Genomic DNA, 18,827 nt, shown 5'->3' on the forward strand with positions numbered 1-18,827 from the left:
AGAGCTTTCTTTAAATTGAATAATAATTTTTAATACTTGAAAAACAGCTACAAATATGCCAAACGTTATAAGTGCTGATTGGAAACTTGAAATGTCGTCATTTGCACGACAAACAATAAATCCACATCGACTCATGATTGAGACATCAAAAGTCGTACCGAATCCTGAGAAAAAAGTCATTACACTTCAATTGGGAGATCCAACAATTGGAAATTTTTCACATCCACCAGAAGCAGTTGAAGCTATTCATAAAGCATTAAATAATGATACATTTTCATATTATCCAACAAATGGAATCAAGGAAGCTCGTGAAGCTGTTGCTGATTATGTTTATAAAAATGATGGAACTAGAGTTGATGCTGATGATGTGATTATTACAAGTGGTGGATCAAGCTCATTGGAATTGTGCTTTTTTTTGCTTGCTAATCCAGGTGAAAATATTTTAATTCCAACGCCAAGCTTTAACTACAAAACATGGCTACATGGACCAGGAATTGTATCAAAAACTTACAAACTTGATCCAGCAAAGCAGTGGGAAATTGATGTGGAACATCTTGAGTCACAGATTGATAGCAAGACTAAAGCAATACTGGTCAATAATGTCGGAAATCCATGTGGAAACAGCTTAAGTAAGGAAAATATTCTAAAAGTTCTCGATATTGCTGAAAGATATCGTCTACCAATCATATCCGATGATATTTATGAACATTTCGTCTTTCCCGGTGTCCAATACCATTCAGTCGCTGGATTGTCTAAAAATGTTCCAATTTTAAGCTGTTCAGGTCTCACAAAACGATTTATCATGCCTGGAATTAGATGTGGATGGGTTGTTATTCATGATCACAACAATGCTTTTAAGGAAATTCGCAGAGGATTTACTCATCTTCTTGGGAGAAATTTCGGACCAAATTGCAGCATCCAAAAAGCATTGCCAGGAATTTTGAAAAACACACCGCAATCATTTTTTGATGATACAGTCAGTCGGATCCAAAAACTAGCACTTACTGCCTTTAATTTAGTAAAGAATATCAGAGGATTAGTTCCAATAGAACCAAATGGAGCCTTCTACATGATGGTGAAGATTGAGCTTGAACATTTTCCAAAATTCAAGAACGACATCGAGTTTGTGGAAGCACTGATTGAGGAACAAAGTGTAAAAGCCTTTCCAGGACCATGCTTTGATTTTCCTGGATATTTCAGATTTGTGCTTACAATTCCTATGGATAAATTGATTGAGGCTTGCGAGAGAATTAAGGAATTCTGTGAAGATCACTATGTGGACGAGAATGTGAGCCAGGAATTAATCATTGCAGTTCCAGAAAAGCAAGAGGTCAGTAACATGAAAACCGTAGAAATCAGAGTAGCATATATCAATATCAAGCCATAAATTAAGCACATCATAAATTAAGTCTGAAATAAGTAATCAAAAGAAAAATTTAATTACAATTATAATTAAGCTGTAAAAAAAAGTTTATGGACATATAATTATGTTAAACGTACTGCAAAGAATTTCATACAATAAAGTGATACTAAATAATAAAGATAAAAAATACTATTCGCACGCTTTTATTTGCTTATCAAAAAGTAAATTCTTTTATAAAAATATATTATTTCTTATCAGAAAATGATCCCAAATGGGAATTTCCTTGTTGTCATGCTTGCGTAAAATTTCACAATATATATCATTTCTAATACAAAGTTTATTAGAAATTGTAATAACGATAACGGATATCGCATAGATACTTAATAAATAATGCATTTTGATTCACTTTTTATCACCAAATGTGAGTAATACAATTCAAGATCGATTCTTTAAAAGGCTTCCATTAAAAAATTTACTGATACAGTAAGCTAGTACGTACTTTTCCATAGCAAAATCTTTGAAGCCCGAGCGACTCAAATGAAGAAGGTTCCGGCATGGAACATTTAAAGCTCCGCTATACCTCTTTTATTAATACCGAATGGAAGTTACCTCCGTTTGGCGTCCATATATCCATTTTTGACACCAAACAGAATCGACTTCCATTCGGTGTTAATAAAAGAGAGTTTTAACGCAGCCTTAATAGCTCCGCGTCGGAGCCTTAACTGTTCGGGGCCTTATCCGTTTCGGTGTTTACAATTCCATGACGGATCCTTCTTCATTTGATTCACTCGGGAAATCAACCTAAATTACGACAATTAGAATTTGAACATTCAGACTCCAATCCAACTTTGTCTAAACTTTTTACCAGTGGTAGACAACCTTTATTTTGGCACGGCACAAATTGGTAGTAAGCCACGACATAAACTACATTTGGTCTGTGACTAATGGCATTTCCAAACACATATCAGGACACACTAGTGCGTCGTGGAACACTGGTTGTCCACCACTGCTCTTTATACTGATTAAAACATGAAATCCTTCTTCCCCTTAATACCCCAAACGTCATAGTCAAATATCCCCCATTAGGATTTTGTAGATAATTCCATACGGAACTATTTAATCGCATTAAAGTAACTATAAGCTTTGTTCTATTTCTACCCATAAACATTATTAAACTATAAACTAAATTTAATAAAGCTACATGATTTTGGAATATAAAATATGATCATTTAAGTGTCTTTTGGTTTCCCAATTTGCTAATTTATAGAAACTGCTTCTTTCCCTACTTTAATTTTATACTTCGTATTTATTCCATTCAAAGTCTTTAATAAAAATTTATCAATTTTTTCTTATTGTTTGGAATTTTCAATAGAAAATTCACTCATGTCACGTAAAGGCACTTCAGCTTCAGAGAATTGATTTGAATTATTTGACTTCTTACGTCCACCTGTGAAGGAAATTCAAAATTTGTAAATTTAAATTTTTAGAATAAATCTGTGTTTTATAATCCACATAGCAACAGTCAGCCCATAGAAATGATCTATACTCACCAACATATGTCAACAGAACAGGTAAGAATATTAATCCATGTGCAGCACCAAACAGCACAATTCCTAAATACATTCTAAAGTAAAAGACTTGAAAAATTTGACTTTGTGCAAAGCCAAGAATGAAAATTCCACCAAACTTTGTCAATGTGATGCCAGAGAAAATAGAACTGCCCATTTTTGTAAGAGATTCTTTCACCCGGTCAAGGCTTGTACTCTCACTTGATGATCTAAAGCTATGAACAAGATGTGTACAAAATTCAACAGAAATTCCAACAGTCATCACGAGATTAACAAGTGATACAGCATTAAGGGTAATGCTCCAGAAATACATCAGACCGCACATATTGGTTAGAATCATTGTAATTGTCAGCACCACAACCATTGATAATTTTATGTCAAATCCCATTAACACGAAAGTAACAATGAATATTGACAATATTGAAATAGCTAAACTCCAAGCTGTATCTGGCCACATTGTTAAGTATTGTTCATAAAATACATAAAATATTGAGTACGGAAAGACTTCAATGCCTTCAATTTCAGATTCTGTTCTACCCGATAACCGCAATGATTTTTGTATTGTGTCGGTGATTTCAACGGATATTTTTCGAGCTGATCTCAATGCTTCATAAAAGTCACGTGATGTTTTAAGTATTGTGTGGTAAGTCATGAAGTAGCTTGCATCGACTGTCTTATAATCATTTAATTTGATTGCATTTTTGTAGGCAGCATGTCCACCTTTCGCACAAGTTGCATCTGGATTGTCTTCCAAGAAGAAACTGACATATTTCTCAAAATCTTTTGGAACTGGACGGTTAAGGTCGTTATGTGATATGTTACAGCTTTTACAATCATCTGATGTATGTGGACAGAATGATGTGCCATCGATCCTGCAACAACTACTTAATTCACTCCAATCAAAATAGTCATCAAGCCAGCTACTTGCAGGTTTAGCAATATAAGTTGATTCAGGCATCTGAGATGCTAGGTAAATTTGTGTTGACAAGCTGTCTGAAGCGCAGTTAAGTCCACCACAAATTAGATTCTGATCCATTGTATTTGAAAAGTTCATGCCTCCTTTAAGGACGAAGTAAGTTGGTGGTCCAATAAGAAGATATTTTTGTAAATGTTGGAAATATTTGAGTACAAATGAATCCTTTGGCATTGACAATTCTTGATCAAGTCCTATTTCAATTTTTGGTATCACATAAATACTCGAGCAGAGCCATGCAAAGAAAATCAGCATGACAGAAATTCTTATTGGCTTTTTCATTAAAAATGGCACATAAAATATTTTAAAGAATTTATACAACACACGCTCATTATGTTCATTATTGGAACTGGAATTTTTCTTAGATGCACGAATACAGCACAAAATATCCCATCGATTACCATTTTGACGTTCAGCATCCATGGCCATCAGACTAACAAAACAAGTTATTTGCAACAAAAAGTCAATTAGCAATGCCATTCCAGCATAAAGAGCAAATGCTTTAACCGCTGGCATATCAGTTAAGGCACCGAGGAAGAAGCATGTTGACTCACTTAATGATGTTATTAGAATTGATGGACCAACTTTACCGAGCGTTCGTCCAATATGATCGGCATTTGTCTCATTCAACTTTCGAGGCTCACGCTGATGAGTTTGGACCATAATGAAAATGTTATCAACTCCAACAGCAAGTACGAGGAATGGTATAACTTCAAAAATAATGAGTGTAGCTGGAACTCCACAATATCCAAAAAATCCACTTGATGCAACAACGGATGCAAGAACAATGATCACTCCACATAATGACAAGCTGATTTTACTGTCAATCATCAATCGTTTAAATTCAGTAGCATGACCAAGTGAGAATGCAATATAGACAAACATGAGAATGTATGAAAATAATATCGTGATTATGTCTGTTCTCGATCCACGATCCAGTTCATCTTCAATTGATCTTTCGGATGTAAATGCAATATCAAGCATCGATGACATACTTTCATTCTTTGTCCAATTTAGCATCAACTCGACAAACTTATTTTCCCATTCCATAGCTGCTTCCTTATCCTTCTGATCTTGATGATTATTCAGTAAAAATGTAAGGATGACTGTATTAGATTTTTCATATGGAGGTGTCGCTGTTAAGTTCTCATTTGGCTTAAGGAATCCTCCAAAGACAACAGCTGGGTCGATAGGACCTCCGTAAGGTGCAAAGCACATGGCATCGTATGGATTATAAAAGCATCTAAGGAAGTGATCTAAATAATTTTCTGTGTAATTTTCAACAACTGTTTCTCTGTAAAAAGTTGATCTTTTCGTTGTTTTATCCTTCAAAAATCCCCAGACACTTTGGATTAAGCAGTTACTGATGTCTTTTTCTTCATCAATATAGGGACTTCTGAATGGCGCATAGCACAGATCACTTAACTTCTCATTATCTAGTTTCTTGATTGATTCTTGAATATGAAAGACATTCAGTAGGAATTCTCTGTTGAAAGCAGGTCCAAAGGTTATTTCGCCATTAACTGTCGGATGTTTTATGTCCGATAGATTCTTTGCTGTTATTATGACTTGTTCTATCCGATAAAATGGTCCAAAATTTGAATCAAAGAATTCCTTCTCAACGCGTGACCTTGAATTCGGTGCTGCCCATAATTCAATTGGATTCTTTGTGACGTGAAGAAAGCGAAGACCATATGCAAAACAAGCAAAGAATAATAAACCTGTTTCGGGGTAACAAGAGATTAATTAGTAAGTAGTTGTTTAAAATCTTTTTATAGACATTTTTAGAGAAACGAGTAATAATTGCAGCGATAAAATTGCAAACATGTGAGATTTATAGCCAAGGCAGTTCAAGTCAATCGGATATAATATGGGAGTAAATTGATACTTTTGGGGTTTTGACCTTAATATCGTTAGAATTCATTTAATCGTATGAATTAGAATTGCGTGGCTAAATAGATGTGGCATGTGACAGATGCTTAACTCGAAATTGAACTGGACTTGACTAGCCATTCTAAAGTCACAATTGCGTTTCAATTAGAATTTATAGATTTAGATATCTTAACACATTAAATAAGTCCAGTTGGACTTTATATGAAAGTCTCTCCTGGTCAGCACATGATAGCAATGGCTGACAATGCTACCAATAGCATTTCATGTTACTGCCACATTCCACTTATGTGCCAATCGGGTCTAACTCAATAAAAATGAATGACAAGACTAAAACTGTTTGAATCATTACAGAAAGTTAATCCGGAGACATGATTTAAACTCATTCATTGACAGATATGTAAAGCTCTCTATTAATTAGCATAAAAACTTCAAATTTACATAAAATCTACTTACCAATTAGCATAATCTTCAAGGGATGCTTAGCACAATATGTTCCCCATGATGTAAAAAAGTCTTCAAGAATCTTTTCAATCTTATCAGCAGTTCTTTCAAGAAAGCCAATTTTCTGCTGTTTGTTTTCTCTCTTGCCCTTATCTTCGTTATTTGATGACTTGATTGCGAATATGATGAATAACAAACTTCCAATACAAAATATCAACATTATAGAAATTAAGTATTTATCGTGTTTGGAACTTTCTTCTTCCTTAATTTCAGTTACAGGTCGTTGAGCTTTTGGACATGACGACGCACAGTCGACACATGAGCATGCTGATTTGTTCTGATTGGAGAAATAATTGGAATTTGTATTATTAAATAAGCAATTAAATTTGAAATTGTTGGAATTGACTTAATTTGCAAAAGATTTATGACTGTTTAGTTGCAGTCATAATTAATGATGCAAGCTTATTGATATCCACAACCTAGTCATACTCACATTAACAGATTGATTGCATGGAGTCACTAAAGGATTCAAAGGCTTAATCCCATCCTTAAGAACTTCATTTGACTTTACTGGTTTATAATTCATTTGAAATGGAATTCTCTCTTCACCACCAGGCTTATCATCTCCCATATGTTGGAACCATCTTAAAGGCGAACATTTGACAGCACCCCATTGACCACACATTAGATCAATTGCCTTCTGACCAGTCGATGGCATTAATACATTTTTGCATGATTCATAAGTTCCATTTAAATACTCTTCCGTTACATAGAGATCAATTTCGTCCACATAGGCTTCTAAATAAATAAATAAATATGAAAGAATTGAGATTCTATGAATTTTGGAGATGATTCATGTTGGGAATGTATGAAGGTTTAAGGGGAATTTCAGAATGTCAATCTAAAACATTCTATTGTCATGAGTAATCAATGGCACCATATGAGCATGCTCATAGTCTAGCAGGGAATCATCAATAATAGATAAGATAACAGTAAATTTGATGGCATATATATATGAGGAAAAGGTTGAATGTTTTGCTATCTATTTGATAAGGCTTTAACATTTTTTCCTTCAGAACTGACCCGATCAGTCAATAATAAATCATTGCTTAGTTCCTTATCAACAATTCAGTCATCAAGCAACGTAACATGAAATTATTAACACCTGCACATCGACGATATCGTGGAATCTCAAGGGCATTAGAATGCAAAAAAAAATAAAAATTTGTAGCATCACTAAATATTTTTAATGTTTTTTATCAAGCATTAATTAATCTCTTATTACTCAATTAAGAGTAAATTAATATACTCACGATTTTTTTTATTCTGTTTAGTTCTCTTGACTTTAATGAAATCTGAATGATGTGGACTGCATATGTAATCACAAATATGTGTAACTAAATTTTTCATGCATGATGGACAGCGGTTTAGGAGACTCGATGCTATTTTGATATTCTCATTTAGTTCGTCTATCTGTGAATGAATTTAATTAAGAGGAATTGCTGTATTGTTCAGATTTCATTAATTGAGTTAAGACATGCGTACTCGGTGGTCACGATAGGGTATCATTTAAAGCAACAATCAAATTTGATGTAATTCTAGTCATATCAAGTGAGTAGAGGTAGCTCAGTGGCGGAATGGCTTCGTACTTCGGTACCTTTGTGACAACCGACCAAGCAGTCATGGGTTCGAAACTCGGTAGGATCATTTTTCGAATCATATGCAGTAGAACCACATTCAAATCATATCCAACTTACTTGTTCATTATCACAACACGTATAGGCATCACCACGTTCAGGAACAAGATGTGAGCACCATTGCAGTAAGGATTCACGTCCAGACTTATTAAGAGGTATCGGTGATGTATCGTTGAGACAATTTTTAATTTTTTCAGCACTACCGGTTTTTACACGATCACATATACCATACCATGTGCATTTTTTCTCACTATATTCGCTTCCATTTTGTGACAGCACTTGACCTATGGCTACCGTCTAGATACAATGAAGAGAAATTAAACATCACATAAATATAATTAAAAACACTTTTATTTATGATTGATTTAATTGAAAGTTGCACGACATCCATTCAACAATTGTCTATTTATAATGTCAGAGAGCAATTGGGCAACAAGAGGTGATTGTAATAGTTTTGATTCACATGGATTCACACAAGTTACAACGGGTTACAACTAGTCTGTTTTCTAATGAAAGATCTAGTTTTTCTCATGATTAATATTGAGTGACAATTCCGATATTATGGTTAACATTTTGAGATTTTGTAGCTGAGCTGATTGACAGTTCCTGACATTTTTGCCTGTTTAAGGCCATGTCGACTAAATGCATATTTTTGGAATAGGTAGCAATAATTGCATGAAAATATTGAATGATAACACGACAGCCTTGGACAGCACGTTGACTCTGACAATTTCAATTTTTGAAAGGATTGACAACAACTATTCGTATTATGGTTGTCAGCTGCTGTTTACTAACTTTGGCAGTCAGCTGATTAGTATACTAAATGCACGATTATTTAATTAGTGGGAAAAATTTCTAGTTATTTTCTCGTAATTTCTTTGTAATTAAGGTGCTTTTATATTCTTTGTAAAACTACACACGCGTTTTGATCGAGACTTACTATCAAGATATGGCTCGAGAAATAAAAGGCTGGTTATCACTGCCCTAACAGATAATGAACAATTTTGCATAAATAAACGCATTCATTAGTGTTCTCAAGCAATATAATTAAGGATGTTCAATCTTGAGGACATAATTATTGTGTTGCTCCTTGTCTCTTCAGGACATTGCTTATGAGCAGAGTTTGAAGTCTACTCGAATATAACATGGAGTGGAGTTGATTTGAGTCGACTTTTCAATGCAGAATCCGGGTTCTATTTGTGAGTTTAACAGATTTCAAGCTATTACATCAGCTTAACGCAGCATTTTAATAACCTATGTTATATTTCACTTGACAGTCAATTTATAATATTATTTTATGAATATAAATATGTAATATTGATCGAACGCAATTTTTTAGTTATACTTTAGTGACAAACAGCATGCAAACGAGCCTATACATGAAGGTCATTATGGGTCATTCATTAATGGCACTTTGGAGAGTTGTCAGTAATTTTTCGACATTAAATGTGTGTTTAACCTTGAAAAATTGTTTGGGTATTTAATGTCTCCCAAAAAAGAGTTGGGATTCCCCTCTTGCTGAAGAATGCTTTAAAACCGAGCAACACAAATAAAGAAGGCTCTACCAAGAGCTCTAAAGACTCTGACTTTTTATTAATGCCAAAAGAAGCCGCCTTCATTGGACAGTCAAATGAATCACCTTCTTAACGGAGTCTTCTTCATTTGCGTCGCTCGGACAACCCTTTGTGACACATGATAATATGAGTAGAAACGTGCCAACATATTAAATACAGATTGACACTTATTCCCCTGGAAACGTTAACAGATACCTCATTAAATGCTGATATTACAATTATGATTAAAAAGCTTATTTACTACATTAATAGGTAACGAAAAATTAATACAGAGCAATATTTACAAAAGGTACTGCTTCTTCTTATTCTATCGCCATAAATTTGTGCTGAAGTAACATTTTTTAACCTTTTGCGGTTGAAGAATGCGAAGAATTAAAAGATAAAAGGAACATCTGAAGAATAAGAAGAAGAAAAATCGAGCATTTAAAGAAGTAAACATTACTTAGTCGTTCAGAAGTTATGAAGTATATACAGCAATATTTATTGTAAAACAATGCTTAAAGTTGTGAATTTTTGTAATGATATTAAAATTAGCTTATATAATGATCGCAATTAGTAATGCTATCGAAGTAGAGATAACGATTTGAAATTATTTTCTAGAATTTAAGTTCAATTTAGCTTGCTGACTTATCAATAGAATTAAAATCATTTTCAATTGGATTCCTAAATATTAAATAGGCTGTCCATCAGGAATTCAACTTTAAAATTGCATTAATTGTGCTCAAATTTCAAGTTATAAACATTGTTGCCCTATAGTCTGACTTAATAACAATAAATCCGAATACGAGTCACACACCGGTTGATTCACTTCTCTGAATTGCGATAAAATTTTATCACTAGCTGAATCTTTTCTCATTAATTTGTATTAAATTGAAAAGCAAAGCAGGCTTACTAAGAAGAATCAATTCAATTATTATATTACTCTCGTTTCATAATTGATTGATCCTTTTTTCAAATTTGAAAGTCAAAAGAATTTTATGTAAATTTTGGTAAAATAAAATCATCCACAGCTGTTCAAGGAATAATAATTTACGAGACGCATCTAAATATCTAGGTATTTATCATATTGTGAAAGTTTTATGAGATTTTAACATTTTTTGCTTGGATTTATACAAAAATGATGTTTTGCAAATCATGTCACACTGATGTCGCTGTGACAGAGTTCAATAGCAAGCGACACAAATGAAGAAGTGAGAGAAACAGTGGTGATCGGCACACCTTGGCAATAAGTCTCAACCAAAACCGCACACGGCATACGGTACATGGCATTTCCAGACGGCATACAGGTAGCCAACCACTCCTCTAAAACCACAATAAGGCGGTTTCCATTTCGTGATCTTCATCTGTGTCTCTCGGATATAATTACGCTGCAGACCAGCCCAATCCGCGTAAAATATGAACGTCACTTGTGCATGATCACCTTAACTTTCGTTCATTTTTTTCATTTCATTTCATTAGTCTTCTCTTTTTTCTTTTTGCAAGCACCGTTGATTGAATTTAGCGAAAGAATTCTCATAACAATGAAAAGATGACAGACATTAATTGACCTTTCGTCACATTTCACATTATGATTTCTACATTCTTTACTGAATGCGTTGCGGTTCTCCAGTTTTTTATTTTTTTTCGTGCACAAATAGATTAAATTGCATAAATTGTCAATTTTTCTCTCTCTCTGTATTTTAATTACAGTTCACGGAATTCAAGTCATGAAAATTACAATGTTTTTAATAATTTGTGTGAAATATAAATTTACCAGAAATAAGATCAATGTCAAGTTTATGAGTTTATAGCTTCGCATTGTATTTGATTGCTAAATTGATCATTTGAACACTTTTTATTTGCAAAAAGTTATGCTTCTTTTTGGTTTATTTTGTCTTGCAACAACACTTCTTTTATTTTGTTGTATTATTTGATATTATTTCACTTTGTGCGCCGTTCGTCCAACTCTTATTGAAGCTCAAACGATACTGCGAGAGAAGAAAAATAGCGAAACACAACTCAATGTCTGAATGATCAGCTTATTCGTTCTAATTGAAAAACAACATATGATATGCACATAACATTATTTCAATTTTTTTTTAGTTTGATTCTTAAGAAAATTCTCTCTTGTTTATTTGTGTTTGTATTGAGCTTAATGATGCGGTTTCCTGTTATCTCGCAAGTGTGAATATCGATCGGCTGATTTATCACTTTTTATTGTTTACGAATAACTTTTAATAAATTTTTTAACAAAGTTTACTGTGATTTTCATTTATTAAAATTAGATCGGAGGATGTTAATTGATCACAAGCGATAAATAACTGCTTTTTTTTTTTAGCGTAGGTCATAATTAATATTAAGTTGAAGGATGTTATGAACATCTAAAATTCAAGGTTTTAACATTCATGTTCCAAATCCAGATCCTGATCATAAATTGACATGATCCATTAAAATAGCATCACGCATTCAGTCCAGGGCATGGAACATATTTTGGTCTTACTTGGAAAACTATTGCTCTCCCAAATAATTTTACCGATATAATTGGAAAATCTAACTTAAACCATAATTTATTGCTGAACATGTTTTGATTGCTAAAATGCATCAATTTTGATCCTATTTATTTCACAATTAAGAATTTCCATAAATTTTCAATGAATTAATTAATAAAGTAGTTCTCAAAGCTGCTAATTGTGTGCTAATTACCTGTAATTTGCTCAACGATTGTCTAGATGAGAATCTATTGAGACTTTCTGCTATTTGAGCAATTTTATAGGGAATCAAAACAGAGGCAGTGTCTAATCTTTATTTTATGGAATTAAATCAACGCCCAGCTATGTATCATCAATAATCATAAACATACTTGTCAATTAACTGCATCTTCTATCTTTCAATTACTTCCGATTGTTCCATCTTAATACCTAAAATGACTAGTATTGACATGATCACTCGTGAGCGACGAAAGCGCATTTGCCGGTTACAAAATTAAAATTTATTAATTCATAATTAGAGAATACAACAACTGAATACTCCTTAAAAAAAATTTGCGACTTCAACCCGGACCGAATTTTGAAATAATCAACATTTTAAGACCTACGTAAAAATACGTACGTAAAACGTAAGATAAATTTTCAAAAAGTTAATTTAATTAACCTCTCATTGCACTAATCAATTTGATTTTTTTGGTCAGTACGAGCCGGACATAGAACACACATTTTGAGCTAAAAATCGTATAAGAATAAGCGAAAATAAAATCTGAGCAAAAATAACGGCTAAGTGAGCAATGATTTAAATCCAAGATGACTTAATTTTCAAATCTCAAGCAGCCGATATGCTATCTTTGCTCTGGAAGCTTCGTGGCGGTTGGAGTTAAAACTGAAGGTTCTGATTGCTATTATGAATCCGTTGACTAAATTTCACGGCATATTAATTGAAAATCGTCGAGAAAAATAAGAGAAATATATGAGACACGCACACAATCACAAAAATCTCATGCACACAATTACACATTTATTTGTTTTTGTTGATATTAGAGAGGTTCCAAATATTACAGGTTACAAAGATTTTCAACAAAGTAAAATTTTATGAGTTTTTCGCTAATTTCTTGTGAATTTAAGTGATTTTCGTGCTTTAAACGTGTGTAATCGTTAATATATTTATGGAAATATCTTGAAATCTACAACAAGATGATTTTGGATAACGAAGAAAACGATAATTTATCATCTTATGAATTGATTAATTTACAAAGCTTAGATAGGTGAATATTTGTTTATTTACTGGTTTATTAATTATGTTAATACATTATTATTATGATATTTTAGCCGTCAATTTGGATTCTTCAAATTAAATGCAACGGAGAACGCTAAAAAGAAAGTTTGGGTTTTAAAAGTAAGAATTCATATTGTTTGTACTTCCAGAGCACACAACTTGCTTCTTCTTATTCAATATGTCGAACTATTCATACTAAATTCATTACTTTTAGGCAATAAAGTATCTAGAACAAATTCTTATTGAAGCTCAAGCTCGTAAATTACTCGCTGAACAAAATAAATCAAAAGATGATGCTGTTCCAGAAAATTCACAGCCAAAAATTATGGATGTTGATGAATCCAAACCGGAGGAGCAAAATAATGACGTTGAAATGAAAGAATCGGAACAGCAATCATCAACAACTGAAGAGGAACCAAAACCGGCAAAAGAAGACGACAAAAATGAATCAGATGATCTGACAATTGATATTGACCCAAAAACTTATTGCAAATTGGGCCATTTCCACTTGTTGCTTGGAGATTTTGCAAAAGGTATGTAGATGATAATATACGACTTGTGTGCATTAAAGGAAATTGAAAGTGAATATTTAATGCTGAATGCTATTGATTTTCCAGCCTTATCTGCATATCAGAAATATAAAAGTCTGCGTTATGATTACTGGAAAGATACTGCCTTTTTATACGGATTAGGAATCGTTTATCAACATTATAATGCACTGAGATGGTGAGTCTAATTTACTTTAATTATTAAATTGTGTAAAAATGTGACAAAATCATAACTGGATGTGTATAGTAATTAGAGCCTAGGCAACATCAATAGCCCGGCATAACTAAGTGTCTGCGAATTAATGAATGAGTGGCATTGCATGAACAAATTAGAAAGAAATTGTGTGATAATACTGTGTATTTTTCTTCATCTTATAATACTGACCTACCGTAACTATCAATTCTTTCTTCATGACTATTAAAAAGAAGGATTTTTTTTTCTTTTTTCGTGTGTAAGTTCATGGGAATGGATAAATGCATAATGCAGTGATTCGAAACAATAAATGCTTTTTTTCATAAATTACGATTTAAAATTCACAAGGTCTTGGCATTAAATGCATAAAATTTACGTAGCGCCATTATTTGTATGAAAAAAAAAGAAATGCAAAAGAATACGAAACATAAAGATTAAATTAAATACGATAAGAAGTGCCGTTTTTTAGATGCCAATACCGTAAAATTGTTTTCGGAATTGCACTATGGCACGAATGTCATGAAAAAGGAAAAATGTGTGAAATTTGGCGTTTCTGGGAATTTAATCTACGGATTAAAATTTTAATCTGATCTTTTGCGGCAAATCTTGCATGCGTCAAGTCAATAACAGTATGTGTTTGGTATGAAAATGACCAATAATTGAATGACAATTTTTATTTAAATGAGTAGCAAGGATTGAATGGAAATTTTTACACAAACAAAATTATTATGCTGTGTTGCTAAATGAAGTGGCATGTCTAGCCAGCATTTAAATATTGTATTTACATTTTCTAGTGCTGTTTACATACCAAATGAAGATGACATTTAAATTTAAACAAATTCTTTTTTGGCGAAGAACGTCTATCACGTTTTTCCGTTTATTTCACGTTGAAATTGAAGCATATACAAAAAAACTTTATAGCCGGCTTAAAATGTCTGGAAAAGTTTTCCACACCGGCCTTTGTTTAATAAATGAAAATTTATTTTCACCTTAATAAACTCCTCAACACATCATAACTGACTATTATACACACCGAACACATAAATTTCATCAATTATGAATGGGAACATAGGAAGCTTTAAAATTTCTTCTTGTTTGTTGTTGTTGGATGTAAATAAATATAAAAGCTATGTACTTGGGAAAGAGAAGAAAAAGAGAATGAATTTGAGAAGCTTTTTTCTTCTCTGGACTACGTGACTTTATGCACGTTTTGCAATAGTTGAGACGGGAAAAATATCATACTATGGGTAAATGACTGTTTTGGCTGCATGGTGCATACTCTTTATTTCCCTTTTTTTTATATGAAGATTAATTTTTTTTCATCCTCTCCAAACTTTACTCTGCGCGAGAGGAGAAAAAACAAAAATTTTTGAGCGTACCGAACCGTGTGTATTTGTGTGTAAATTTTAATATGTATATAAAAATCATCTGGGATGCATTCGACATTAAAATGCGGCGCAAGATGCCTGTTTACCAATTATTTTTTGCTCTTTTGTGTGTCTCCTCTTTTATTTACTTCCGTACATTTATCCCGAAAAAAAGTATATGCAGACACATAAATATAATGATATGTCTTAATAGACATGTGCCTGATGTCAATGCTGTAATTAGACTGATTGTTAATAAAAATTTAAATATTTGGTCATTTATCGACCTTTGTTCAGTCAAGTGAAGGCACAAGCTTCACTGAATGAATCAGTATTGTAACATAGTATTTTTTTCGTATCGATCCAATTGTCTATCCACACTCGAAAATCCGTTTTTTTACACGTATAACAAAACATTCTTCTTGTTGACTATAATGCGGTCTGTCTGCTTTTTTTTTTTTGTGAATTGAGAGGTTGATGAACTTTTTTGACATTGGAAATGTACCGCAAAAATATTTTTCGTTGATTTATTAACTTATTTGTTTATTGATTTTTATTATTGTCTTATTGGAGTCCTGTGATTGATTTATATTAGTGAAGCACGATATTGAGAATCAATTTCATTGATCCATTCATCAAATACAAAAGTTTAATGGATAAATGAGTTTCAATTTGATTAGTGGGTTGAAGGAATTTTAAAGTATCAAATCGAGATTTTACCTGCATATTATTTTGTTACCTGACTGCCATACATTGCATGATCGACAGCTAATTCAATAGAAGTGGAAAATTATAAAGAACCATCTGTTGCATAAGCCTAAATTGTAAAATATATATTTAAATGCCTTTCACAAATATGCTTTACAAATAAGTAGAATTGAGAAATTCGATATTATGAAAGAAATAAGTAGGTTTTGACATGTTCTTAAAATTTGCTCGAAAATGGGGTCTTTTATTGATTTGATGATATTCATTATAAAATGGGTTATTGGTACCTCCTCTACTCACGTCACTTTAATCTACTGCTTCAGATCCATTTCTCTTAAGGTTGATGGATTGTACAATAGATCATCGATCACAGTGCTGATTGAGCTACATATTAGAAATCCCTATGTTATGTTCTATTCCTCCAAACAGACACTGACCATGCTGTTGGGTTTGTTCACAAAATTGAGGTGGGTAGGCTCATTGAGATGGGCAGGCTCATTGAGATGGGCAGGCTCATTAAGATGGATAGATTCATTGTCTGTTAGGATCTTAGGTGAAATGACCTAAAATTCAATAGTGCCTACCTCACAGTCTTAATATTTAACCTTCCAAAAATATTTCATATTAATCTTATCAAAAAGTTCCAGTTTACCAAAACCAAAACAACTTCAATTTAAACCAAGTTAAGTTCCTATCAAAAAATTGAACGCACGACATGATATCACTTATCAAAAAGTTGTAGAAAATGAGGAAATCATCACAAAAAACTAGGGTAAATCACCTAAATATCTAAAAATAAAAAATTATGTCAAACATCATCGATATAATTACGCGAAAATCAAAACAAATGTTGATAAATCCTTGAAATAGTTCGTCGACGTTGTGCCATAAACAAAAACATTTAATGACCTTCATGTGATCTCTTTATAATTTGCGCGAGTCAAAACACACAAATACATAAGTCAATTTTAGACCAACAACGATGCACCCGTAAAAAAATAAATGGAATGCAGAAGACTTGTGGTGTATATGTTTGATTTAATTAATTATAGAGAATTTTAAAACTTTTTTATGAAAAACGTAAGTCGCTGATTTTGCTTTCGTGTCGAATTTTTCGTTATGTCTGAGGACGTTTTCTTCTTATTCGTCGCGTGCAATGTGCTTTTTTTATTATCAGAATATTTAGTCTTCTTCTCACTGTTTTTAGTCATAGATGTGGACTGCATTGAGTTGTTTTAAAAATGTTTAGAATGCTTTGTAACAATATTTAGCTGTCGAAATTAAAATTTATGCCTGAAACTGTCTGCAAATGTGAAGATTTTTAAGATATTTTGGTAACTTGCATGATTATCTAGGCTGTGATATTGGGTTCCAGCAGTGTTGTACAAACTGTGTGTCGCGACATGTTGGTGTGACATGTGATAAGCTCAGATGTGACGCGCTAGAAGAGACTTATTGCTTAGATCACTGTCATCGTTAAGTGTGCGTCATGTTGCGCGAATTGTGTCGCGACACAGTGGTGTGACATGAAACACACTTAAGTGTGTCGCGCTAAAGGAGTATTTTATCTTAGATCTTGCTTAGATCACTAGCCCTGTTAAGAAATTTCCAAAATATTTCAAAATATTTCCAAAACTCCCCTAATCAGCAACTAAGCAGCTTCAATAATAACAGCGACATAATAAAAAAAATTTTCATTGCCTTCAATTACATTCCAATTGAACTAGTAGATTTATGATCAAGGTCACATTCTTTCTGATAAAGCCAACCAAGGTCATTAAAATGAAAAATACTCGATGCTGATAAATTGAGTCATTTATCTTCATATGCTTTTTCAATATACAGATAGTATTAACTGATGTAATTAGATCCGAAAAATGTCAATACGAATATTCATAGCTAATCAGCTATAAATTAAGTTCTTTATGTTTCCGTTGATTTCATTCTCAGCGATATATTTTTATGATTTTTTTGTGTTCTTCTTTGTCTATTGCAACTTCTCAGTAAACACCGCGCGATCACGGAGAGGTTTTTTAAAAAACACAAAAAATTTATATCTCAAATGAAGAATTCCGTAGTGTGTAAGAAGGCATGTTACTCTCTATATATATACATTTATACATTTCTTCTTATAGTTTGGGTCATTGCCTTCCAATGCCGACAGTACAAGAAGAAGATGGTAAATGAGGAAAAAGAAGATTTCAAAATCAAATATATAAAAAAATTAGTGGATTCACTGAATGAGAGACTTGAGACGACTTTTTTTTTATTCCTTTTATTCCTTCTTCTACATATTTGAGGTAGCATTTGAATTATTTTCTGCTTACAATGTCTGAATATACATTAATTTTTTTGCACAATCAGCTCCAAGTTCTTCCCTTGTTCTTCTTCCGATATACTTTTTTTCCGTTTTAGAAATGTTCATACATATTTCACACAATTTTACTTCTCGTCATTGCACGTTGCTTATACTGCTCGTATTTATGAATATGGAACTGATTTTTGATGTTGTTGTGGACACTTTGGTCGGGTGTGGATTTATTGGAGCTTTTGGGGATGAAATTGATATTTTGGTGGTTTGAGGATGGATGATGGAGAATATTTGAGACTTTTAGTCCACAAAAAGCAAGATTTGATCCAAAATGGCTAGACAAAGTTTCAAACTATTTTAAATTGATTGACAAGCTTCAATTTCAATTCAACTTACTTCTATATTGATTTTTAGGACTTATTTTGTTATATTTTATAATACATATTG

The 18,827-nt window shown here is 32.7% G+C and overlaps 2 protein-coding genes and 1 pseudogene across 3 annotated transcripts in view; 2 read left to right on the forward strand and 1 right to left on the reverse strand.

Annotated features, from left to right (window-relative positions):
• Nucleotides 1–55: 55 nt before the first annotated feature.
• LOC139098494 (tyrosine aminotransferase pseudogene) lies at nt 56–1,387 on the forward strand (annotated as a pseudogene).
• Nucleotides 1,388–1,556: 169 nt separating this feature from the next.
• Nucleotides 1,557–11,483, reverse strand: LOC139098000 (NPC intracellular cholesterol transporter 1 homolog 1b-like). Its single transcript, XM_070650086.1, has 7 exons — nt 11,263–11,483; nt 7,996–8,232; nt 7,552–7,711; nt 6,732–7,036; nt 6,251–6,575; nt 2,914–5,625; nt 1,557–2,810 (listed from the first exon to the last, which is right to left on the reverse strand). The coding sequence occupies exons 1-7, from the start codon at nt 11,305–11,307 to the stop codon at nt 2,713–2,715; spliced, it is 3,882 nt and encodes a 1,293-aa protein (XP_070506187.1). The 5' UTR covers nt 11,308–11,483; the 3' UTR covers nt 1,557–2,712.
• A 1,589-nt stretch (nt 11,484–13,072) lies between these two features.
• Nucleotides 13,073–18,827, forward strand: part of Utx (Utx histone demethylase) — a 32,783-nt gene continuing 27,028 nt past the window's right edge. For both annotated transcript variants that reach the window (XM_070650105.1, XM_070650106.1), the window contains exons 1-4: nt 13,073–13,242; nt 13,307–13,373; nt 13,468–13,786; nt 13,871–13,979. In XM_070650105.1, coding sequence (XP_070506206.1) covers nt 13,172–13,242; nt 13,307–13,373; nt 13,468–13,786; nt 13,871–13,979 — 566 coding nt within the window. In that variant the 5' untranslated portion in view covers nt 13,073–13,171. The remainder of the gene's footprint in view (nt 13,243–13,306; nt 13,374–13,467; nt 13,787–13,870; nt 13,980–18,827) is intronic.

The sequence above is a fragment of the Chironomus tepperi genome, unplaced genomic scaffold, assembly GCF_022539635.2.
Source record: "Chironomus tepperi strain 1889 unplaced genomic scaffold, CSIRO-AGI_Ctep_v1 contig_445, whole genome shotgun sequence".
Classification (NCBI taxonomy): domain Eukaryota; kingdom Metazoa; phylum Arthropoda; class Insecta; order Diptera; family Chironomidae; genus Chironomus; species Chironomus tepperi.

Coding starts and splice junctions, on each gene's coding strand:
- LOC139098000 (XM_070650086.1), bottom strand. CDS start 11,307: ATGCGAAGCTATAAACTCATAAACTTGACATTGATCTTATTTCTG. Junction 7,712..7,995: donor CGTGTTGTGATAATGAACAA/GTAAGTTGGATA, acceptor ATTCATTCACAG/ATAGACGAACTAAATGAGAA. Junction 5,626..6,250: donor CTTGAAGATTATGCTAATTG/GTAAGTAGATTT, acceptor ACCCCGAAACAG/GTTTATTATTCTTTGCTTGT.